At 39.4% G+C, this 26,265-nt stretch overlaps 1 protein-coding gene across 1 annotated transcript in view; it reads right to left on the bottom strand.

Annotated features, from left to right (window-relative positions):
* The window catches only part of LOC128660260 (uncharacterized), a 1,245,247-nt gene that overhangs the window by 1,191,062 nt on the left and 27,920 nt on the right, over nucleotides 1-26,265 (bottom strand). The window contains exon 3 of the mRNA XM_053714016.1: nucleotides 7,377-7,523. Coding sequence (XP_053569991.1) covers nucleotides 7,377-7,523 — 147 coding nt within the window. The remainder of the gene's footprint in view (nucleotides 1-7,376; nucleotides 7,524-26,265) is intronic.

Raw genomic sequence — 26,265 nt, 5'->3', positions numbered from 1 at the left:
TCCGGCTTGTAAGCTTTACATTGCTGCTTTTTCAAATAAAGATACCAAGAGAACAAAGAAAATATGATAACAGAAGTAAATTGGAAAGTTGCTAAAAATTGCATTCTCTATCTGAATCATGAAATAAAAACTTTGGGTTCAGTATCCCTTTAAACTTTGCATCTGGACAATTTACAATTATGTGATCTTTAAGTGTTTCGAATTTCACTACACCTGTGCTGTGTTGATAATTTGATTTTAAAGGGACAGTAAGGTCACAGAAACTTTTTTTTAAACATGCACTCTCCATAGATCCTTTGTACTAAAGGAATCCATAATAAAACATAAATTATGCTTACCTGATAATATCCTTTTCTTCTGGATGGAAAGAGTCCACAGCTGCATTCATTACTTTTGGGAATAAGAAGCTGGCCACCAGGAGGAGGCAAAGACACCCCAGCCAAAGGCTTAAATACTCCTCCCATTCCCCTCATCCCCCAGTTATTCTGCTGAGGAACATGGAACAGTAGAAAAAATATCAGGGTGAAAAGGTGTCAGAAGAATATAAGGATGCCCCACATAAAAGTACGAGTGGGGAGCTGTGGACTCTTTCCAACAGAAGAAAAGGAAATTATCAGGTAAGAATAATTTATGTTTTTCTTCTTAAATGGAAAGAGTCCACAGCTGCATTCATTACTTTTGGGAAATCAATACCCAAGCTATAGTGGCCTAAACCACAACCCAATAAAAAAAAAAATGCTTTGTCGAAGTCAAGAAAAATTTGAAAGAAAAAGTCCCAGTGACACTGACTCGCAGCCTGTCCAGAGCCAAACAAGAGACAGCGAACGGACGGTCCCCCACCAATCACTCCACAGATGAAGGTGAAACCAGCCGAAAGCCCCCAAGGGGACAAGGCAAAGGAGAACCGAGGAAACCAAAATGGTCTCTTAATACAAAAAGAACACCTCCCAGTGTTTGAAAGCCCAGCTCACGGAGACCTAAAAAAGGACCCAAACAGAGAAGGAGGCCATGCAAACACAAAGCAAAAACCGGGATAATACCGGACACGGAGACAGAAAAACTTCTCCCCAACATCCTGCAAGCATGGACGCAACTGAAGAAGCAAAGCCCTCCCTGCGTCTGCCCATAGAATACCAAAGTATTCGACCAAGAAGTGGTCTTATAGACCCAGGCAAAAACCTCAAGTTTAAGAACACAGAGTCCATAACAGGATGACACAAAAGGAGCTTGCAAGGAAGAAAAAGAAGCAGCCCACAAGAAACGGACCGCACAAAACAGTCCCTCAACAGAGGGCACTTTCCAGGCAACCTAAGCCGCCGGATCTACACTCAGGCCACTAGAAAGGGGAACACAGCCTTTATCAAGGCCTCCCGAGAAGGAGAGTATACCCTCAGAACCTGAAGGAAGAGTAAACCCTCTCCTGTGAAGGAGCAAGGCGAAAGGAGAAACCATTTCCCAGCAGACTGAGCTATCAGGCTAGACTCAACAAGCTCTCACATACAAGGGATACTGCAACCCCTAGACCGCTCATACAGTCTGACCTGCAGACCCATACCCCGCTGGACAACCCAGCCACAGGGATTCAGAATCGGAACAAAGGAAACCCGAAACTGATACAGGAACGAGTGTAAAGATGGTAAAGCCATCCCTCAAGAGTACAAGTGCAACCTGACTCTGACCACAGCCAAGGCCAGAGACAGAAGTATCTATCAAAACAAGGCCCCACAGTATGACTTAGAGCCGGCAAGGCCCCAGACGGAACCACCTCCACCCTATACCTCATGACCCGGAGAAATCCTAAAAACAAATTTGATCTCCATAGGAAGGAGAATATTCCCTATAAAAAGGGAAGAAACCAGAAGGACAACAACTGCCCTCAAGGCCTGAAACCACTGGCTAAGAGGGAAGGAAAATTCCACAATGCAAATGTCCTAGAAAAAGGACCCCCTTACAAGTCACACGCAAACAGAGGCACAGCCAACCCATAAACCTGCAGAGCAGAGAATCCACGGGTACACTGGCAAACTGACCAGGGGAATGCAACCCTAAGGTGCACCAGAAATTGGAAATCCAACGCCAGCAGCTGGGTATAAACCCACATCTTTGAGGCGCAAGCCACCCAGTTAACCCCATAAATGACATGGTTTACTCTGTAGTAAAGAGTAAGAAATACTCCTAAAACCAGGCCAACCCTGTCCCGGTCAAGTAGATGGAGCAAGGACATAGTCCAAGTTCCCACTACCGTGGAACACCCCGACCAACCCTGAGATCCAAGATTCCAAAACAACCCAAGACTGAGTCAGGAAAAAGCCAAGCAAAGCCTCATCAAGCGGAAGTCTCAGGGAGAAAAACAGGTCTGGGTACCTAATAGTGCAGGAAACCCTGGAACTAAACATCCCAACTGGCCAAAAAGCCAGACAAGGGAAATGAACATATATCCAGAGAATCTGAATAGTGAGGGAAACTCTAAAGTCCCGACCAAAGGAAGGAATCACCCCTAGCGAAAGTCCAACACTCCAAGGAGCAGGGCTAGAAGTCGTAAGAAGGGACTTCTCCAAGCCTTAGGACAATCAAAGGGATACCTCGGTCCACAAAACCCTACTAGAAGGGCTAGTCTCCCCATCACCTCCACATAGGCAGAGGACACAGGGAAGAGAAAGGCGCTAAACCTTCCCAGCTCTGGTTAACCCCAAGCTAAACAAGGTCCCTACAGGGATCAATAATCATCCAGGACGCCGATCCTGAAAAAGGAGATCTAACTCACCTGGAGACATGTAAGGAGACCCAAAGGCTTCATAACTCAATGAAACCATCACGTCCAAGAGTAAAAGCTTACACATACAAGGTGCCGAGAGCTGCAATAGGCTTCAAATGCAAAACCTTCCGAATGCTGGACAGCTATCCATACAAGCTGTAGGATCAAGTCCCAACAGGACCATCCATAGACCTAAACTGAAGGCCAAACCACTCAAACAGCGGTAACGGGGCCTAAGCCCACCAACCCTCACCCCACAAGGGGGAGGAACTCTAGGTTCTGATAAAATCAGATGACAGAGAGTGACGCATTGGAACACTCTCCCGACCAGTCATCTATGACTGGATGCTATAAGGACTGAGACAATCCTTCCCGCCTCACTAACCCACCGGTTCTTCTCGAATGCTTAGTGGAACATGAAAAAACAATGATAACCTGAGCACTCAGCGCTTCTACCGAACCAGCTCAGCAGAACAGCGCCACGTGTCTGAACAGCCGCAAGACCGAACGGACCTGACAGGAATCGCCTGTACCAGGGGTCCTAACCGGCAAGCTTCATAACTTTCCCTCATAGGAGAAAACGAAACAGACATTTTTTTAGCATAGGACTAACATGCCCAAACAACTTCCGCAGAAATAACACAGAGTATCCCAGATGGTTCCCGAAGGAAACAAAAAAAAACAAATAAAAGACATCCATCAAATATAAACTAAAATGTAAGGCAATCCGAAGGTTAACGCCCCAAAAAAACAAAAACACGGGCCTACTCATAGGACCAGCCAAACAGAGCCCCATCTACAAGAACTGGGAAAGAACTCAAAAGAAAAGACAATAGGAGATTACCTCATTCCCATGTCTAATGAGTTGTACTATTCGGACCATCAGACTGAAAATTCCCATATCTATGAACTATAGGGTCATTCAGAGACTCAAATAGATGTCTGAGCAATACGCGAAGGCATGCAATACGGTACTGAAAAGCACAGCACTCCGGAACAGAACCCTCAGGATACTGCGGAGGCACACCCCAAGGAGGAATACCCGGGACAATAGGGCACGAGCACATTCTCAAAGAAATGTCTCGACTATGCAGACGAGCAAGCGCCAACATTATCTGAAGGCGAAAATGTGCTGCAAGCTGTGGGGGGGGAATACACCACTCTGCGTGGAGGAACTATAAACTGGGTTACCCGCATATGTAGGAGGAAGATTCGGTAGGGATCTCGCTGCCTGGGAGACAGGACCCCCAGAGGCGGATGGCTCAGCAGATCCCTGGTTCCCCGATCCAAAGGAACCGGGTGCTCTCATATGGCATATGGAACAAGAATGGTTGACAGGAGTCAAAGAGGTTACACCGGATTCCTCACCGGACACAGAATCAGATATTATAATTGTGTCAGAATCAGAGTCATCTGTAACGGAATCTGAAATGAGCACAGTCTCAGCATCAGTATCCCCCATAACTTAAACGAGGATAAAGTAATATGCACTATTTAAGAGAAAAAAAACAAAAACGGCACCACCAATGGCTGGGGCACTCACCACCTCCTATGACCAGACCCCTGTGGACTAGAATTTTCTCAGATGCCACAAGGTCGGGAATGCGGAAATGGGAACAGAGCGTAACCACGTCCGGACACAGGGTGAACCGTATAGTCCAAAAAGAATGCCCAGCCAAAAGGCTGCATCGCTTCCAAAGGCCTCAAAGTTCCGAACCATTAGTTGCAGCCCTAATCCTCACACATAAACAGGTTGAATCACATAAGGAACATGATTATAAACCCCCCTGTCCAATAACCCCCCTCAGGAGATATTAACCCTCGATCCCAAGATCTAACAGAGACTCACTGAGACCCTTATGTTATAAGTTAAACCTGCGAGTAGCTTTAACCTCACGGAAAACAACACGTTACAGTACATTGAATAAAGTAAAATGAAACGATCTTACCGGAATCAATGCCGTGGAACAGGAACACGGCCTTTCAAGTGTGACGAATAGTAGCATCGCCTCCGCCATGGACTTGAGAGAAGAAAGCAGGCAGCAGAGTGAAGTTAGACAACGCTGATTGCTTGAGGAGCTGTTAATATGAGTCGGGATGGTTTTGCAGAAAGAAACTTCCTGCATCTCCGGACTCTAACTTTCATCCAAGCCCTCACTGAGAGACTGGCAGGACTACTTAAAACTCCTGTCCCATGCCGAAGAGCACTACCCTCCAAAAGAGACAAAAAAACAAAAATTGAAATTCTGACACGTCTCTGCCATCCTCCTGAGACAAAAGGCAAAGAATGACTGGGGGATGAGGGGAGTGGGAGGATTATTTAAGCCTTTGGCTGGGGTGTCTTTGCCTCCTCCTGGTGGCCAGGTTCTTATTCCCAAAAGTAATGCAGCTGTGGACTCGTTCCATTTAAGAAGAAAATATTATTTATTAAACTTTGATAGATTATATATATTCTATATTTGAAAGAAAGAAAAATATTTTAATATTTTTTACTATCCATTTATTTTTAAATCTTCTGCAAGCACTTTGAGAGATTATTAATTTACGTAATTATTGCTTATTTAGGCAATTAGCTGCCTGTAATCTAGGATTTCTTAACATTTGCTCCCAGATTGGCTTTTATGAATTTGAGATTTACTCTTAAAAGGGACAGTCTACAATAGAATTTGTATTGTTTTAAAAGATAGATAATCCCTTCATTACCCATTCCCCAGTTTTGCATAACCAACACAGTTATATTACTACTTTATAAATACTTTTTACCACTGTGATTACCTTGTATCTAAGCATCTTCTGACAGCCCCCTGATCACATGACTTTTTATTTATTGTCTATTGACTTGCATTTAGTACTGTGTTGTGCTAAATCTTAAATAACTCCTCGAGCGTGAACACAATGTTATCTATATGGCCCACATGAACTAGCAGTCTCCTTTTGTGAAAAGCAAATAAAAAAGCATATTATAAGAGGCTGTCTATAGCGGCTTAGAAACAGGACGAAATTTAGAAGTTTAAATGTTATAAAATATATTAATATAACAATGTTGGTTCTGCAAAGCTGAGGAATCGGTAGTAAAGGCAATATCGATCTTTCTAAACAATAACAATTTTAGTGTAGATTGCCCCTTTAAATACAGATTTTTATGTTCATATTAAAGCCACATTTGTAAAATCACTCCCAGATTGATGCTGCTTTCTTACAAATTGAAAGGGGCATATAGCAAATACATACACAAAATTTCTGGCGCAACAATACCTCTTTTAGATATATATGTAGCCGTCAGTTTACGCAGGGGTTAGGTTCCAGAAGGAATGGTTGTAAATCGAAACCGTTGTAAATTGAAACAAAGTTTATAATGTAAGTCAATGGGAAGTGAGGGAGATAGGTTCCAGGCTCCTCTCAAAATTGTCATAAGTAACACCTAATACATTTTTTTTTTTTTTAAAGCTTTGAAATGAAGGCTTTAAATGCTAAACGGGCATTATAAACCTAATAAAATAATAACACAACACATAATATATAATAAAACTAAGTTAAATGAAAAAAAAACATTTGCTAAACAGCATTATAAACCTAATACAATAATCACACAACACAGACTTCACTTGCATTTTTCTGCAAACAGTTCTTTCTATGCATTCCAATCTGGACTGATTTATAGACAGGAAGATCTTGTTCCTTTGAAATCTGCTCTATAGCTCAGGTCTGGTTAAACTGATTAATTTCAGCTTGCTTGGCTTTGCTGCAACACAAGCGGACAGCCCCACCTACTGGCTATTTTAATAAATGCACTGCTTCTCAATGCTTTTCAATAGCAGTCACATGACTGGAAAAAAAGGTTGTTATTCTGAAATGGTGTAAATTGAACCGTTGTAAAACGAGGGCTACCTACATACATACATATATATATATATATATATATATATATATATATACACACACACACACACACACATATACATATATATATATATATATATATATATATATATAAATATACATATACACACAAATACACACACACACACATACAGTAAATAAATACACATTCACACATGATAGGCATGCTGACTATGAGTGAAAATGTAATGGGAAAAATTATTTACGGTTTCTATCTCTGGATTAACAGAATTCTAATATAGCCTTTGGAGGTGTAAATCAGGTTGAAAATTACTTTTCTGTTTTGCAAATTAAACACGCTGTAACCTTGATACATTGATATGGGGGTATGGGATAAATATATAATTATACGTTTTGAAAAAAATGCAATTGTTTTTGCTCCAAAACAAGTATTCAGAATATATCAAAGATTTTGGCCTTCAACAACTAAAACAGTCTGTTCTAATATATTTGTATCACAAATTGTTTAGCAAAAACAAACAAACAAACCCTAAAAAGTAATGATTTATATGACATTCTGAAAATATATATTTATGACAACAAAGAAGTAGAACTCTCTGAGAGCAGCAAATACACCAAGTCCTGGTGACAGTTCAAGTAATCAGAAATATAGTTTTACAGCATACAGAGAACTGTAGCAGAATATGTAATCCCTATTGTGTAAAGCAAGTGCAAGTTACAATTTATATAATCTATTAAATTATATTGAAAAAAAGGATATTTGTTTTGCTTTCTCAATATTTCCCAATTCCATACAGATATTTCCCATCATGTCTAATATTTCCAAGTTGTTTGGTTCCATATCCAAAGCGCGTTGGCAAAACATCTGAGCCAGCTCAAAGTTAAAATTATCCAGGCACTCTTGAGTCTGAAATAGAATCGGGAAGTTGTGCAAATTATATAAAAGACATTACTTTTGGTGCAAAATGAAATCAGTATGTTGTTAAGACTTGAAATGAATGGACATTGTAGAGAAAACAATAATGTGATTATTTTACTTATACACAGTCTAATTTTGCTAGTGAGCAAGCTAAAGTAAAAGAGTACTCACAAAATGATTTTATCCATATGAAAAAGCATTATTTGTTTATTGCGTGAAAATAATGTAAAGGAAAAGCTGTTTAAATTTAAGAGGAACGTATAATCAAGAAGCAGATAACAGTTAATTGTATTTAAAGCTAATTAAGTAACAACCATTACAAAGGGCTGGTCGGCTTATTTCTTCTGATATCCCTTATTTGCATGGCTTTCTGTAGCCAGTACTCTGGTAAATAAATATTTAGCATAAGTAGAGGTATCAACAGAAAATATTTCACATGACAAAATAAAGTTAAATGATCTTTTTGTAAACAATTTAAAGGGACAGTCAAGTCAAAATTAAACTTCCATGATTCAGACAGGGAGTGCAATTTTAAAGACATTTCCCATTTATTTTTATCAAAGTTGCTTTGTTCTCTTGGTATTATTTGTTGAAAGCTAAACCTAGGTATGCTCATATGCTAATTTCTAAGCCCTTGAAGGCCGCCTCTTATCTAAGTGCATTTTGACAGTTTTGCAAAGCTAGACAGAGCTAGTTCATGTGTGCCATATAGATAACTGTTATGAGAGTGGGAGGTGATGTCACCGGATGGGTGTGTGGCTTATAGCCGTTATATGTCGCAGTTACTAAGTTAGATGTGTTGTACAAGCTGTTTACTTCTATGCTCTGCAATAAAATAGTGTTGTACCTTCTATGCTGTGTCCTGCATCTCATGACATGGTGTCAAAAGTTCTTGCCTGCGCTTCAGTTTCCTGAGTAATGACAATGTCAAAGTTTACCCCACCTGAGCCTTTTGATTTCTCTCAGCCTGCAGCTTGGCCCACATGGCGTCAGCAGTTGCTTCCAAGCTGGACAAGGAGAGTGGTGAAGTACAAGTTAATTCTCTTTTATACTCTATGGGGAAAGATGTGGAGCCAGTGTTTAATGTCTTTACATTCCAAGAAGAGGAAGAATTAGACTTTGAAATAGTTATGAATAAACTCAGTGCCCACTTTGTGCCCAAAAGAAATGTGATTCATGAGAGGGTTTGTTTTAACAAACGTGTTCAGAGTGTAGGAGAATCTGTCATTTGTGCGGAGCCTGTATGAACTAGCTGAATTCTGTGAGTTTGGTGTTGCTAAAGAAGAGCAAACCAGAGACCGAATAGTCATAGGAATTGGAGATGCAGAAGTCTCACTGAAGCTTCAGTTGGAGACTGAATTAACGTTAGATGGGGCTATTATGATGGCCCGCCAGAGTGAACTGGTGAAAAAGCAAAGTGCTGATCTGAGGTCTGAGAGTATTGTGGAGCAGTTCAGGAGAGGTGCTGGTGAAAGGCACAGTGTGAGCGGTAGACCAAGGGCTACAGATAGGCCCATAAGCGGATGGGCACAGCAGGCTCGCTGCACGAGGTGTAACCGTACCCATGATCAGAATGTCATATGCCCCGCTAAAGATAAAAAAGATGTAGAAAGTGTAACCGAATAGGCCATTTTGAAGTGGCGTGTAAAACTGAATACATTGAGGAGATGCAGGTGGATAGTGACCCCGAGGGTCAAGAAGTGTCCTTTGTAGGGTCTGTTTTTGAACAGTTTAGTTCAGACGAAGATTGGCGGGTTACCCTTACTGTAATGGGAGCCAAAGTTGCCTTCAAGCTTGACACAGGAGCAGACATCACTGTAATGTCCCTTGCAGCATTCATAAAACTGCCTTGACAGCCTCAGCTGGCGACAGTTACAATGAAAGTTCATAGTCCTGGTGGCCGCATCGATTGTACTGGGAAATGTCTTGCCAGCTATGAGTACAAGCAGAGGAAATTCACCATGTGGGTACACATAATTAGAGGTCAGTGTGTTAACAACTTATTGAGCAGGAAAGCAGCCTGTGGTTTGGGCCTTGTCGCCAGAGTGAATAAGATTTCAGAAGACATGTTTGGTGAATTGGGCCTACTGAATTGCAACCCTGTCCAAATATCACTTAAAAGTGATGCAGTCCCATACAGCATTACCACTCCTCGTAGAATTTTTTTCCTGCTCAAGCCTCAAGTGGAGAAGGAACTTCTGCGTATGAAGAATATGGGAGAAGTTTTTGAAGCAACTGACTGGTGTGCCCCCATTGTGCCTGTTGCGAAGAAAAAAGGGGAAGGTACGCATCTGCTTGGATTTGAAAATGCTGAATGAGGCGGTGAAGAGAGAGAGAGATATGTGCTGCCAACGCTTGAAGACATAGCTCCTAAACTGGCTGGGGCGAAGTTCTTCTCTACACTGGATGCTTCTAGCGGCTTCTGGCAGATATCTCTAGATCCACAGTGCCGCAAACTGTCTACCTTCATTACACTGGTAGGTCAGTTTTACTTCTGCAGATTACCCTTTGGGATATCCTCTGCTACTAAAATCTTTCAAAGAAAGATGAGTTCCCTCTTAAGGGACCACGAGGGCACGGCAGTCGTTTTTAGTGTATGGTTCTACATTGGAAGAACATGGTCAGCGATTGAGCGGTGTGCTGCAGACCATTAAAGAGTCCTGGCTGAAATTGAATAAAGAGAAATGCCATTTTAGAAAATCTGAGTTATGGTACTTTGGGCATATCATCAATGGAGATGGCATCAAGCCGGACCCTGATAACATCCTTGCTATTGAACAGATGAAAAGTCCTTCTGATGTACATAAGCTGATACAAATATTGGGCCTTGTGAATTATGTGGGCAGGTTCCTTCCAGATTTATCCACAGTACTACACCCTATAACAGAGTTGTTATAGTTGAAAGATGTTGCCTGGGTCTGGGGTCCTCCACAGGAAGAAGCTTTTGTACAGGTCAAGTCCTTACTGGGGTCTGCCCCAGTGTTAGGATTCTATGACCCTTCCAAAAAGACTGTGGTTAGTGCTGATGCGAGCAGTTTTGGGCTAGGGGCTGCCCTCCTGCAGCTGAATGAGAACAAACTACAGCCCATTGCCTACTGTTTCCATACACTGAGTGCCTGGCTGCAGTTTAGGCCTGTGAGTTCTTCCAGCGTTACCTAGTGGGTTTCGAGAAATTTAGTCTGCAGACTGACCATAAACCGCTAGTCCCTCTAATCAACTCCTATGATATTGACAAAACACCACTAAGATGTCAGAGACTTCTGATGAGGCTGCTCAGGTTCAACATTCAGGCAGTGCATGTGCCAGGGAAACAACTGGTAGTGGCAGATACACTTTCAAGACTCCTGCTGGCTGCGGCTGAAGAATCTTTGACAAAATCAATTGTGAAAGTGTATGTGGAGTCAGTTCTGGCATCCAAATCCATTTTGTCAGTAAAGCTAGAGCAAATAAGAAAGGAGACAAGTTTAGATACAGACCTTCAAGAAGTTATTAAGTACATAAAAGAAGGTTGGCCTAAGAGCCGAGCAGTCTGGATGTCTTTAAGTTCTTACAAGTCAGAGAGGTCACAGCTCACGGAGCTGGAGGGGTTAGTGCTGTTCCAAGACCACATTGTCATTGCTGTTAGCATGCGGCAGGAGATGATAAGCAGGATTCATGATGGCCCTTGGGCATCACAAAGTGCAGAGAAAGGGCAGCTACGGCGGTATGGTGGCCTGGGATCAGTTCAGACATTGCAAGTCACATGTCAAAATGTGCCTTTTGCTGGGATGCCGGCCGACTCAGAGAAAGGAGCCCTTGATTTCTACCCGCTGCCTGCAGACCCATGGCAGAAAATAGCTGCAGATTTGTGCAAAATGCATGGGAAAAAGTAACTAGTCATGATTGACTACTATTCCAGGAATTTGGAGATTGCACCCTTGAATAAGATCACCAGTCAAGCCGTTATCACTCGCCTCAGGAGTCTGTTCGCCTGGTGGGACATACCAATGGAGTTAGCAAGTGATAACGGAATGCAGTTTGCTTCCATGGAGTTCAGTTCCTTCAGCAGTGAATATGATTTCCTCCATTCTACGTCAAGTCCACATTACGTGCAGGCCAATGGAATGGCTGAAAGGGCAGTTCAAACAACAAAGTTCATTTTGAAGCAATCCGAGCCGTACCTAGCTCTCTTGGCCTATAGGACAACTCCCATCCAAGCCACAGGCTTTAGCCCGGCACAGTTGATGCGAGGACGATAGATCTGCACTACACTACCCTCTGTGGGCGTTTTCCAACCAACCAGCTATGTTCCTCGGGACGAGGTCCACAGGAGGTATGAAGAGGTAAAAAGGGACTACCGATTCTTCTAAGACAGAAAACACTCTGTGAGGCCCTTGAAGGAGCTGAATGTGGGCCAAAATGTCAGAGTTAAGCTGGATGATGAGAAGAAATGGAAGACACCTGCTACGGTAATAGGACACACTCCAGAACCAAGATCTTATGTAGTCCTTACTGATGGAAGGACAGTCACACGTCGAAATAGAAGACATCTTAAGCCAGTACCTGAGAGTTTGGGACTGGATGCCTCAGAGCCACAGCCGGTGGGATCCCCTGTTTTAAAAGGGGTACCTACCCCTCAGCAAGACCACAGGAGGGATACTTATTTGCTTCCAGCAGACTCTAAATCACCTTCTTATGTATCAGAGGACAGTTCATGTAAAATTACGTAAAGTGGAAGAGTTGTGAAACTTCCAGCCTGCTATCGGGATTAGCACTGTAGGGCCAGAAGAATGGGCAGAATAATCCCATGGTCACTGTGGACTAGGGTAGTCTACCCCAATGTTCAAGTCAGGATTGTATTTCTTGTTGATCATTTATATTCTCTTTAACTTGTTAATTGTTGTACACTAAACAAAACTATTTTTGCATGCATCTTGTATGCATTGTTATTAGTTGTACAAAAAAATGTATGCTTTGTTCTTTGAAAAAGGGGAATATGTGATGAGAGTGGGAGGTGATGTTATCAAATGGGGGCGTGGCTTATAGCCGTTATAGTCACAGTTACTAAGTAAGATGTGTTGTACAAGCTGTTTACTTCTATACTCTGCAATAAAATAGAGATGTACCATCTATACTGTGTCCTGCATCTCATGACAATAACATTGTGCCTAGATTGGCTAACCTGACACACACAAAAAGCCGAACTTGGAATATCGCGCGCGATAACCGATTGAGAGCAATTTACTCTTTTAACTCATAATATGAGCGCAAGCCGACGCATGCAAAAAATGTTTTCTAATAGTGCAATTACGCTCAAGCGGGAGCGTTAATTAGTGTTCCACTTGTAATCTGGCCCATTGCTTGTTACATTGTTTTTATTGGTTTTAATACATTTTTATTGAGAGAACCTGCTTCTTGCTGCTATATTGTTGCCAATGGTGGAGTATGAGTGTCATTATGGTGAACGTGGGAGACACCCGAGACAGGAGGAGCTGTTATACCAAAGGCTCAGTGGGGCTAGGTGTCTGAGAAAACCTAGCCTACAAATTTAGCACCTATCGGTGATTTCCCTTTAGTTGTTTTATAACTCCATGATTCTTTAATGTTATTGTTTTGAAGGTATCACACTATATGGAGCTCTGATCCTTGTTTATATAAGATTGCTGTGAAGGTAGTGGGGACCAGAAATCTAGAAGCGGCCTAAGTGTGGATTGAATAAGGAAAAAAAGATACTCCCTATTCTTTTCTACAAGATTTAGATGGACTTTTATGGATTGTATAAATTAAAGGGGACATACTTTATTACATTTGATACCTTATATGGTTTGACAATTATTTTATTTCAGGAGCAGCAATGCACTACTGGAAACCAGCTGCAGATTGGTGGCTAAACATATATGCCTCTTATCATGGGCTCACCATAAATAAAAGTAAAGGGTTGTAGGCCAAAAATATGAAAATAGGGTTGGAGGACCACCAATCAAACTAACCCTTTCACCCCGTATAAAACAGTGGGTCCTGCCTCTTAAAACCAAAAGCCAAATATCCTATAGATTACTGTGATACTATATATAGGCATATCCTGTCTAAGGAGGTGATAGTGGTAAAACTTAAACCCAGAAGGTACTAGGGACACCATAACTTGTAAGCCTTAAACCCAAGAGGTGTTTAAAAGCCAATAAATGATTAAAGTCAAAATGATTTCTAAGGAACCCATAGGTCGATTAAGCAAACTCATTAGGGGTTGGGTGTGACTATATGGACCTGTTAAGTGTTGCGATTGAATCCATGTGTGTAATTGTCCACAGAATATTAGCATTATAAACAGTATACAATGTTTACTTATCAATGATGCTGTTCAGAAGACTACCACCACACCCAATAACAGGACTATTAGCCCACACTCCAACACTACATGGACTGCTAGTTGTGTGAAAACCTATAACATATTTTTTTTATTGAATATGTCCCTAGTTTTGAAACCATCACTGGAGCTGTCATCTTGAAAAAACAAACAAAACAAACACTATTTCCTCAGCTTCCCCAACCTAAAAATGGTACCTTCCTATTTCGAAAAAAGCCATAGACTTTACCTTTAGTCTCGGACTTGGCCAATTTGAACAAAATAAAAGTCAAAGGAAACCCTTAAATGGACATTAGACCGTAGTTATAAGCATCTTGTAATACACATTACTATAGCAAGTTTGTAAATAAATGCACAGAACATTTTTATACATTCAAAACATGAATTCTAACATTTTAAATAAATACTGTTGTGGCAACGTTTTGTATATAGTCTAAAGTTGGTGAAGTTTGCCAAAGGAAGGCGGGAGTAACTTCACAGTGTGACTGACACCTTATGTGCATCTTTCTCATGAACCAGCAATCAGCTTCAAACACTGATGTCATCAACCCCATGGCTCTAGCCTTGTGCTTCCTTAAAGGGACATTAAACACTAAATAGATTTCCTGCACATCCCTCTAATTATGGGTGCCACCATGATGGAACTTAGGTTACACTGCAGGTATCTGAAGGAGAGTTACTGCACATGTGCAAACACGTCAGCACTGTAACGCAATAAAAGGTAAAATTTCAACATGGTGGCATCCATGGCTAGCAGGAGGCAGGGAATAACCTCAATACCATGCATATAAAATGTATTTAGTGTTTAATGTCCCTTTAAGGTTAAATATTAAAATTGCTTCTCATGGCAAGCAAAATCATTGTTACTATGTAGTTTTGGCACAGATATTATTGTAGGCTAGATATCAGCATAATGTGCTTGCACAATAACTTACAGGTGGTTAGTAACAATATGAAAGTATTAAATAAATATAAGCATATGAATATGCATTAAAAAATTAGTTATAGTCAGTTACAGTGTGGGGATTAAGACCCCATTTTGTTTTTTTGTTTCATAATTTATAATTATTACAGGTAGACATGTGCAATTCGTTTAGACCGAATTTAATTTTCGTCTGAATTTTGGCCGATTTGGAGATTTAAATTAATTTTGCATTGTTCTAATCTAAACTGCAGTTCCTTGACATCGCCAACACTAACTAAAACACTAAATAAAGCTATTAACTGCTAAACCGCCATTCCCCGACACTAACTGAACCTATTAACCACTAAACCGCAGTTCCCAAACATCACCAACACTAACTAAACCTATTAACCCCTAAATTGCCATTCCGATATCACGACACTAACTAAACCTATTTGCCTCTAAACCACCGTTCCGACGTCGCAGACACTAACTAAAACACTAAATAAAGCTATTAACCCCTAAACTGCCATACCCCCACATCACCAACACTAACTAAACCTATTAACCCATAAACCGCCGTACACCCACAACACCAACACTAACTAAACCTATTAACCCCTAAACCGCCATACAACCACATCGCCAACACTAAACCTATTAACCCCTAAACCGCCGTACACCCACATCGCCAACACTAAACCTATTAACCCCTAAATCACCGGCCTCCACATCGCTACTACCTAATTTAAACTATATTAACCCCTAAACATCCCTAACTTTAACATAATTAAAATAGACCTAAATTAAAGTTACAATTATTAACTACCTATTTAAACATAAATACAAACTGACCTGTGAAATAAAAATCAAACCTAAGCTAGCTACATTATAACTATTTACTAACTACCTAGTTAAAATAAATACAAAACGTACCTGTGAAATAAAAATAAAACCTAAGTGTAAACTAGTAAAACCTATCATTACTAAATATAAAAACCTAACATTACAAAAAAAAAAAATAAAACTACAAAAAATAATAAACACTAAAATTACAAAAAAACTACCATTACAAAAAATAACAAAAAAAATTATCCAAAATAATAAAAATGATTCCTATTCTAATCCCCCGTTTTTAAAAAAAAATAAAATATTGCTAATACCTAGTTAGTGTCGGCGATGTCAGGGAATGGCGGTTTAGAGATTAATAGGTTTAGCTAGTGTTGACGATGTGGGGGGCAGCTGCTTAGAGGTTAATATATTTAGTTAGTGTTGGCGATGTGGGGGCATGGCGGTTTAGGGGATAATAGCTTTATTTAGTGTCGGCGATGTGGGTGACGGTTTTAAATAATTTTGTTTCGGCAATCGCAGCATATTAGTTTTGTTAAGTTAAATCGTTTTTTCGAATCCTTTAGTTTTTTCGTATCCATTCTTTATTCACATGCATTATTCTATTCTAAACTTTAGAATAAAATAATGAATACGAATAAAGAATGGATCCAAAATAACGAACGGATCCGAAAAAACAAATTAACTTAAAGGGACAGTCTATACCAGAATTTTTATTTTTTTAAAAAGATAGATAATCCCTTTATTACCCATTCCCTAGTTTTGCATAATCAACACAGCTATATAAACACACTTTTTACCTCTGTGATTATCTTGTATCTAAGCCTCTGCAAACTGCCCCCCTTATTTCAGTTCTTTTGATAGACTTGCATTTAAGCCAATCAGTGCTGGCTCATAGGAACTCCACGTGCGTGAGCACAGTGTTATCTATATGACACACATGAACTAACCCCATCTAGTGGTGAAAAACTGTCAAAAAGTACTGAGAGAAGAAGGGTTTAGAAATTAGCATATGAACCTCCAAGGTTTAGCTTTCAACTAAGAATACCAAGAGAACAAAGCAAAAGTGGTGATAAAAGTAAATTGGAAAATTATATGCCCTATCTGAATCATGAAAGTTTATTTTGGACTAGACAGACCCTTTAACTTAACTAATTTGCCAAAATATTTTTTATTTTATTTTTTTTAACTAAACTAATTTGCAGAAATGAAATTATTTATTTAACTAATGAAAACGAAAGGAAATAAAATTTTTAGCATTGCATATGTCTAATTACAGGTTATTAAAAGGGAAAGCAAACAAAATGAATGATAGATTTAATTTACTTTGCATAAAGGCAGGCATTAACAATTTTGTTTGTAATATAGAAGCCACCAATAATATTGAGGAGCTACATGCAAAAAAAAAAACAAGAAATACATACACATTCCCTTCCACATTACAATATTCCTTTAGAGTGGGCTACAATAAAGTGGATACTTAAAGTGCTATCCAAACAGAAAATTATGGCATTTTCCTATCAACTCATAACAGAAGGCATAATTTATTCTTCATGAAAAATATAATGTAGCCTACTGCAATTGCATGAGAAAACATATCCCCAGTCAAAAAAAGACTAACAAGAAGAGTTCATAAAACCATTAAGTCAGTGTGAGTTTTTTTAAATAGAAATAGAAGTCTACATATTTCAGCCAAGGCCAGATTGGGCTACACAGATAGAGAGAGCTCAGCACATGTGAGAAGCCGGTAAGGGAGCAGAGCGGCCGGCCTGCTTTTTAAGCACATGATAGATGACAAGACAGAGGCTCAAGGAGCTCAGCTGCGGCCACTCTGCAGCAAGATGATGTTGTAGGTCTTTGGAGGTGGTCTGTGGCCTATTTTTGACCGTTTTCACCATCCTTTGTCTCTTCAGAGGAGAGTCAAAGAGTCAAAGAGAACAACAAATTGCAATTGACCACCCTAAATACATTTTCTCATGATTGGATGCACCTGTCTACGAAGTTCAAGGCTTAATGGGCTCACCAAACCAATTGTGTGTTCCAATGAATCAGTGCTAGGTAGTTACAGGTATTCAAATCAACAAAATAACAAGGGTGCCCAAATTTATGCACCTGTCTAATTTCGTTTTGATGCATATTGCACATTTTCTGTTAATCCAATAAACCTCATTTCACTTCAGTTATTTGATAGATCAAAAATCATGGAAATGGTCAGGAGTGCCTAAACATTTGCACACATATATACATATACACACACACACATATATATATATATATATATACACAGTACAGTCTGAGGAAGGGGAGCATTCCCTGACACGTCACCGCAATAAATCTACATTTGCATTTAAGTCCAGAGAGTGCTGTCTTCTATTCAGGATATTACGAAACCACATTCTAGCACCCTGGCACTTGTGATACTGTTCGTGAGAGTGCACTTGACTTTGTATTATATATATCAGAGAAAGTCCAGCACTCGCATACAAGCTCTCAGGTAAGATTAAAAGCAAAACTGGAAGAGTTAGCTACCGCATGTGTCCAAATGGAACAAGCCCAGGTACCACGTTAATATCTCTTCCAAAACCTGGGTCCCTAATACAGCCATACAAATGCAAGCTCTCAAACAAACAAACTGGGAACAAGTCAGGGTTTACAGACTTATGCAATCACCCTAGACATATACAAAACACGAAAGGGGACTGCACTCTCAGACTGGACTGGGTACACATCCCATGACCCTGCAACATGCTCAGCCCTTGGTGCTATAGCACTCTCAGGAAGCTGTGCAGGATCATGGGATGTGTACCCAGTCCAGTCTGAGAGTGCAGTCCCCTTCCGTGTTTTATATATGTCTAGGGTGATTACATAAGTCTGTGAACCCTGACTTGTTCCCAGTTTGTTTGATTGAGAGCTTGCATTTGTATGATTGTATTAGGGACCCAGGTTTTGGAAGAGACCTTGACGTGGTACCTGGGATTATCCCATTTGGCCAGATGCAGTAACTAACTCTTCCAGTTTTGTTTTTAATCTTAGCTGAAAGTTTGTAAGCGAGTGTGTGTGTGTGTGTATGTGTGTGTATATATATATATATATATATATATATATATATATATACACATATACATACACACATATATATATATGTATGTGTGTGTGTGTGTGTAATACAGCACACTATATATATATATATATATATATATATATATATATATATATATATATATATATATACACAAAGCAAAGTTAGGTATTCAAAGGCTGTGTTTAACCTAAAGATAGGGAGCAAAAGGAAAATGTTCCTAATATTCAAACTTCAGGATGCGGTAGCTCAGTATTCAATAGCAAATATGGACTAAGCACAAACACTCAAACTCCAGACTGGAGATAGCTTGTGCGGGCACTCACGGAATGTACGTAAGGAACATGAAGGGGGAATCCTCTCTCACCAACACTTGTCCTGGTCAGCACCGCCACCGCCGCGATCCAGGAAGACAGGGGAAGTGGATCCACCTTGTTTTCACCCAATCCGTATCCGTCTGTGTAGTGACAGCAAGCCCAAAACATCTATGACGTGGACAATACTGCTCTGCCAACCCGATAGTGATGAAGCTCCAGCTGTAATGGAAGCTGTGATAGGCTCATGATATCTTCAAGAGCAATAGTAAGAAATCCCAGAAACTGTTCAAGTAGCGGCTTGGCTTTTTTAGAAAAGGGGAAAATGAAATGCCATGAAATTAAAAAGTCCAGCTTTAATGGTCAAGTTAAAAATATAACAGAAATTAGTAGCAAGTGTCTGACATGTTTCTGCCAATGGCCTTAATCTTAGACATAAGCTTGGTAAGAATACCGACAACATTTAAAAACAGTACTAAAATTCTATTGGATACTCTTAATTACAATTGTATGCCTAACAGCTGTAATTGTTTACACACATTGCAAGATTGGATAGATAGTAATGGCCTGACATATGCAGTGTTAAAACACTTATTTCAAGGCACAACATTTTCTGAACTAACTGTAAGGAAAAAACATATACATATGTGTTTTATCAATGAACTAGTGATACATTTCATAAACATGATTATCTTCAGAGTTTATAAAAACACAAATGTCTTCAAAGTTTATAAAGTAAAGAATGGAATGACAAAGTGTTGATTAACCCCTTAATGACCGGACCATTTTTCAATTTTCTTACCCTTAATGACAATGGCTATTTTTACATTTCTGCTGTGTTTGTGTTTAGCTGTAATTTTCCTCTTACTCGTTTACTGTACCCACACATATTATATACCATTTTTCTCGCCATTAAATGGACTTTCTAAAGATACCATTATTTTCATCATATCTTATAATTTACTATAAAAAAAATACAAAATATGAGGAAAAAATGGAAAAAAAAAAAAGTTTTTCTAACTTTGACCCCCAAAATCTGTTACACATCTACAACCACCAAAAAACACCCATTGTAAATAGTTTCTAAATTTTGTCCTGAGTTTAGAAATACCCAATGTTTACATGTTCTTTGCTTTTTTTGCAAGTTATAGGGCAAAAAATACAAGTAGCACTTTGCTATTTCCAAACCACTTTTTTAAAAAATTAGCGCTAGTTACATTGGAACATTGATATCTTTCAGGAATCCCTGAATATCCCTTGACAAGTATATATTTTTATTTAGAAGACATTCCAAAGTATTGATCTAGGCCCATTTTGGTATATTTCATGCCACCATTTCACCGCCAAATGCGATCAAATAAAAAAAATTGTTGACTTTTTCACAAACTTTAGGATTCTTGCTGAATTTATTTACAAACATCTTGTGCAATTATGGCATAAATAGTTGTAAATGCTTCTCTGGGATCCCCTTTGTTCAGAAATAGCAGACATATATGGCTTTGGCATTGCTTTTTGGTAATTAGAAGGCCGCTAAATGCCGCTTCACACCACAAGTGTATTATGCCCAGCAGTGAAGGGGTTAACTAGGGAGCTTGTAGGGAGCTTTTAGGTTTAATTTTAGCTTTAGTGTAGTGTAATAGACAACCCAAATTAATGATCTAGGCCCATTTTGGTATATTTCATGCCACCATTTCACCGCCAAATACGATCAAATAAAAAAAAACTGTTACATTTTTCACAATTTTAGGTTTCTCACTGAAATTATTTACAAACAGCTTGTGCAATTATGGCATAAATGGTTGTAAATGCTTCTCTGGGATCCCCTTTGTTCAGAAATAGCAGACATATATTGCTTTGGCGTTGCTTTTTGGTAATAATAAGGCCGTTAAATGCTGCTGCGCACCACACTTGTAATATGCCCAGCAGTTAAGGGGTTAATTAGGTAGCTTGTAGGGTTAATTTTTATCTTTAGTGTAGAGATCAGCCTCCCACCTGACACATCCCACCCTCTGATCCCCCCCTGACCTCCCTCAAACAGCACTCTTCCCTCTCCCACCTCACAATTGTCACCACCATCTTAAGTACTGGCAGGACGTCTGCCAGTACTGAAATAAAAATCATTTATTATTTTTTGTTATTTTTTTTTCATACTGTCTGCAGTCTGCATCCCCCTTACCCCAAAACCTCCCTGATCCCCCCATACATCTCTCTAACCCTCCCCCTCTACCTATTTGCCGCCATCTTGGGTACTGGCAGCTGTCTGCCAGTACCCAATTTGCCCCCCAAAATAGTTTTTTTTTAAGTTTTTTAGATTAAAAATTTGTTTTCTGTAGTGTAGCTGGCCCCCCTTAATAATCTACATCCCTCCCCCTCCCAGATCCCTTACTAAACAAAGAAGATCCCCATGCATCTTTATTGATTGGATTTTTTTTCTTTCGGGCATATTTTGCGTGCGCACACGCCACCCGCCCCCCCCCCCCGGCTGCAACCGGCGATATTGGCATAACCGGTCCTGTGAGTTACAGAGATATGGAGCATATGCTTAACGCTCATCAAAGAAGCTGCTCCCACCCACCAACAAATGTCTGATCGCCATAGTCCGATGCAGAGAGGGCCACAGAGTGGCCCTTTCTGCATCGGTGGGCAAAATAAGGGATTACAGTGATGCCTCAATATTGAGGCATCACTACAATCAATTGTAAGCAGCTGGAAACGATCATGATCGCTTCCAGCACTGCTAACAACAGAGGACGTACCAGGTACGTCAATTGTCATTAAGGGAATGTTTTTCTATGACGTACCTGGTAAGTCCTCTGTCATTAAGGGGTTAATTTGTCAGATGAAATGCAAATTAATAAAAGGATAGATAACCATAATGTAACGTGGTCCTAGCTAGAGATACTACAACGTTACATTAAGGTACATTACACTTAGGAGCACCTACTCTTGCCCATTTATATCTGTTTTGAAAACTTGAGATATTCTCTATGCTTGATATCAAAATTAGCAATATCTTTACCTTATAGAAATGTGTATGCGCATACAAATACACGTACATATTTATCCAGAGTGGCCATAGTTTTAATTTTTTTTTCAATTCTTTAATTTTAACCAATTACTGATGGAGTGGGTGTCAGATTTTGGTATTCATATGTTATATACCTACATGATAACAGGCAAAGAATGCTAGTACTTGTATGTATTATACAACAAAATTAATTAAAACAACAAAATCTTGCCAACATTAGTGAACTATTCATATGATACACAATACTGAAGGCAGGGTATATCCATAATTACAAAGATGATATAATGAGTTGCAAATACAATTACCAACTTAAAGATATATAGAATAAATCTAGACAACATATTCCCAAAAGTTTACAACATCGTATAGAGAATTGAATCCCTTGGTGATGCGTGATTCCAAGGTAAAGATCCAATATGCCTCCTGTTTGAGGAGGGCTTTGTTCATATCACCACCTCGAGGGGGGTATTTTTACTTGTTCAATGACCATCCATTTAAAAGTTAAGTTTGTACTGTTATGCTTATGTATGAAATGTTATGCCATTTCAGAGCAGGGATCTGATCTATTGATGTCTACATATTGTTTCTTAGTGCAAGTGCACCAAATCTGATATATTACATTCTTTGAATGACAGTTTACACAGCAGTTAACCTTAGATGACTTATCAGTAGCTGCAGAGACAAATGTATTACCTTTTGGATAAAGCCGCATTTATACATTCCCTTTGAATCTAACCAAGAGTTGGGGGTTTTGTTCTGTACAGGTAAGACACTCAGGGAAATTTGGTTACCTATGGTAACACCTCTTCTATAAGAGAATCTACATCCTTTTTCAATTGTTGTTACCAGACCTTCATCAGCTTTTAGCATTGGTATATGTCTGCGAACAATTTTGCAAATGTCATTATAATCGGATGAGTATTGTGTAAACAAAATTACTTGTTCATCCTTCAAATTTTTGTATTTTGGTTTGTAGTAAAGTAGTAAAGTTTTCCTATCCATACTATCTACTTTCGATTTAGCTTTTTGTATTGCTGAAGTTTTATAGCCCCTTTGTTCTAACCTCTTTGTTAGATCATTACTCTGTGGTATATAATCTAGAAAGGTTATTGTAGTTTTATTGGTTTCAAACGTAAAATTCAAACCCCATTCATTAGTATTAGGATATTTTACAAAAATATCTATACTAGAGGAACTACCACTCCATATCAATATCAGATCATCTATATAGCGATAATAGTTCTTAATTGATTGTATATACGGGTTGGAGTCTCCATAAATCATAGTCATTTCCCACCATCATATTACAAGATTGGCATATGAGGGCACAAATTTGGCCCCCATTGCCGTCCCTTGCAACTGAAGATAATAAGAGTCTTCAAATTTGAAATAATTATGGGTAAGAAGATATTGTAGAACTTCCAATATAAATTGAGAAAATTCTTTGGTGTAACTCTATTTTCTTTCAAGAAAATACTTGACAGCCAAAATACCCATATTGTGAGGAATGGATGAGTATAAAGCTACAACATCAATTTTAAGCCATTGGTAATTTTCTTCCCAGGTATAATTGTCAAAAATGTGCAAAACATGTTTTGTATCTCTTAGAAAGCTTGGTAGACCAAAAACCAAGGGCTGTAAAATGCTGACAAGCCATTCAGATAAAGGCTCGCAAAGCAAACCAATACCTGATACTTGTCACGTTCGGCCGCTGGGAAGCTACGGCTGTCCTCTCTGTGTGCTTGATTGGCAGGTAGTCTGAGCCGCATGATGTCACTACCAGGCTTTTTATTCCGGGCTTCCTGTTTCTTCAGTGCCCGTTTGTTTGTTACTCTTTGTGGCTCCTGTGAGGACTTCGCTGTGGAAACTCTCTAACTGCTGATTTTCTGTTGCCAAACTCTGCAAAGACTGTCTATGCTGGGTTAACCCTCAAACCTCCTGATAACCTGTTTCCAAATACTGCAAGTACTGTTTATTCTGTGAAACTCTCTAACTACATGTTAACCTGTTGCCAAACTCTGCAAATACTGTTTATTCAGTGCAAACCTTCAAACTGCTTGATATCCTGTTGCCAAATACTACAAGTAATGTTTATTCTGTGAAACTCTCAAACTGCATGATAACCTGTTGCCAATCTCTGCAAGTACTGATTAATCTGTGTTAACCTTCCAACTACCTGATATCCTGTTGTCTAACTCTGCAAGTACTGACTATTCAGTATTAACCCTCAATCTTCCTGATAACCTGTTGCCAAAATCTGCAAGGACTGACTACACAGTGTTAACCCTCAAACTGCCTGATAACAAGTTACCTACTCCTGCATTATTAACTGTTTCTTGTTTTACCCTTCTTCTGTCTGAGTATAAGTGGACTATCCCTGCTCTCCTGATTCTGTGGAAGACATTTCCTGAAACCAGTTCCTTACTCAGAAGTCTATTTGGCTGATATCTTGTATTACTTTGGACTCAGGCTAACTCTGCTCCATATCGTGAGTACATTGTTTTTTAGAGGTTGTCGTGGGGTCACGTCCTGGATTAAACTCAGAGTGCAAGGGTGTTGTTTAAGTTCGCCCTAGCATTTGGGTCTTCTTCTGGACTTTTCCTAACCTGACAATACTATTCATCCCGTATAAATTTCTCATGTTTAGACTGGATAACATGAGAAATTTATACAGGATCAAACTGATTACAATCAAGATAGGGTGTACATCTGGCAGAGACAGAACAGATCACGTGATCGCAGACGTAGATGGAGACAAAATAAGGATAATAAACAGAAGGATACAGACACTTGGAGTGGTAATGACTCAGGTGAAGCAACACATTCAGATTAGGGAACTTCAGATAAGGAACTACCCATGGTACAAGGAGCTATCCCAAAATCTATCCTAAAAACCCCTAAAGAAAGTACACATAAAGCAGTATCCTTTAATACTAAGAGTAATAAATACTCTATTCAACCAACCAATAAATATCAGGCAACTGTAGAGCAAACAAATGTATACAAGGATCAGGATGAAGTCAGACTATTAGATCAGGTTTTTTGTCTTCCCCCAGTGATCACCGCAACTCGCGGAGGAGGGGTTACCCAAAGAGGAGGTCCAAATATGAGGCAGCAGCAAACAAGATACACTCTAAGGAGAGGGCAGGGACAGAACAAGTATCAACTACAATAGATAGAAAAGACAATACAAAAGCTTATTCAACACTATTTAAAAAACATAATTTATGTAAGAACTTACCTGATAAATTCATTTCTTTCATATTAGCAAGAGTCCATGAGCTAGTGACGTATGGGATATACATTCCTACCAGGAGGGGCAAAGTTTCCCAAACCTCAAAATGCCTATAAATACACCCCTCACCACACCCACAATTCAGTTTAACGAATAGCCAAGAAGTGGGGTGATAAAAAAGTGCAAAAGCATATAAAATAAGGAATTGGAATAATTGTGCTTTATACAAAATCATAACCACCACAAAAAAAGGGCGGGCCTCATGGACTCTTGCTAATATGAAAGAAATGAATTTATCAGGTAAGTTCTTACATAAATTATGTTTTCTTTCATGTAATTAGCAAGAGTCCATGAGCTAGTGACGTATGGGATAATGACTACCCAAGAAGTGGATCTTTCCACACAAGAGTCACTAGAGAGGGAGGGATAAAATAAAGACAGCCAATTCCTGCTGAAAATAATCCACACCCAAAATAAAGTTTAACGAAAAACATAAGCAGAAGATTCAAACTGAAACCGCTGCCTGAAGTACTTTTCTACCAAAAACTGCTTCAGAAGAAGAAAATACATCAAAATGGTAGAATTTAGTAAAAGTATGCAAAGAGGACCAAGTAGCTGCTTTGCAGATCTGGTCAACCGAAGCTTCATTCCTAAACGCCCAGGAAGTAGAAACTGACCTAGTAGAATGAGCTGTAATTCTCTGAGGCGGAGTTTTACCCGACTCAACATAGGCAAGATGAATTAAAGATTTCAACCAAGATGCCAAAGAAATGGCAGAAGCTTTCTGGCCTTTTCTAGAACCGGAAAAGATAACAAATAGACTAGAAGTCTTACGAAAAGATTTCGTAGCTTCAACATAATATTTCAAAGCTCTAACAACATCTAAAGAATGCAACGATTTCTCCTTAGAATTCTTAGGATTAGGACATAATGAAGGAACCACAATTTCTCTACTAATGTTGTTGGAATTCACAACTT

The sequence above is a fragment of the Bombina bombina genome, chromosome 5, assembly GCF_027579735.1.
Source record: "Bombina bombina isolate aBomBom1 chromosome 5, aBomBom1.pri, whole genome shotgun sequence".
NCBI lineage: Eukaryota > Metazoa > Chordata > Amphibia > Anura > Bombinatoridae > Bombina > Bombina bombina.
Note: the sequence above shows the minus strand (reverse complement) of the source record. Positions and strands in the feature narration are given on the sequence as shown.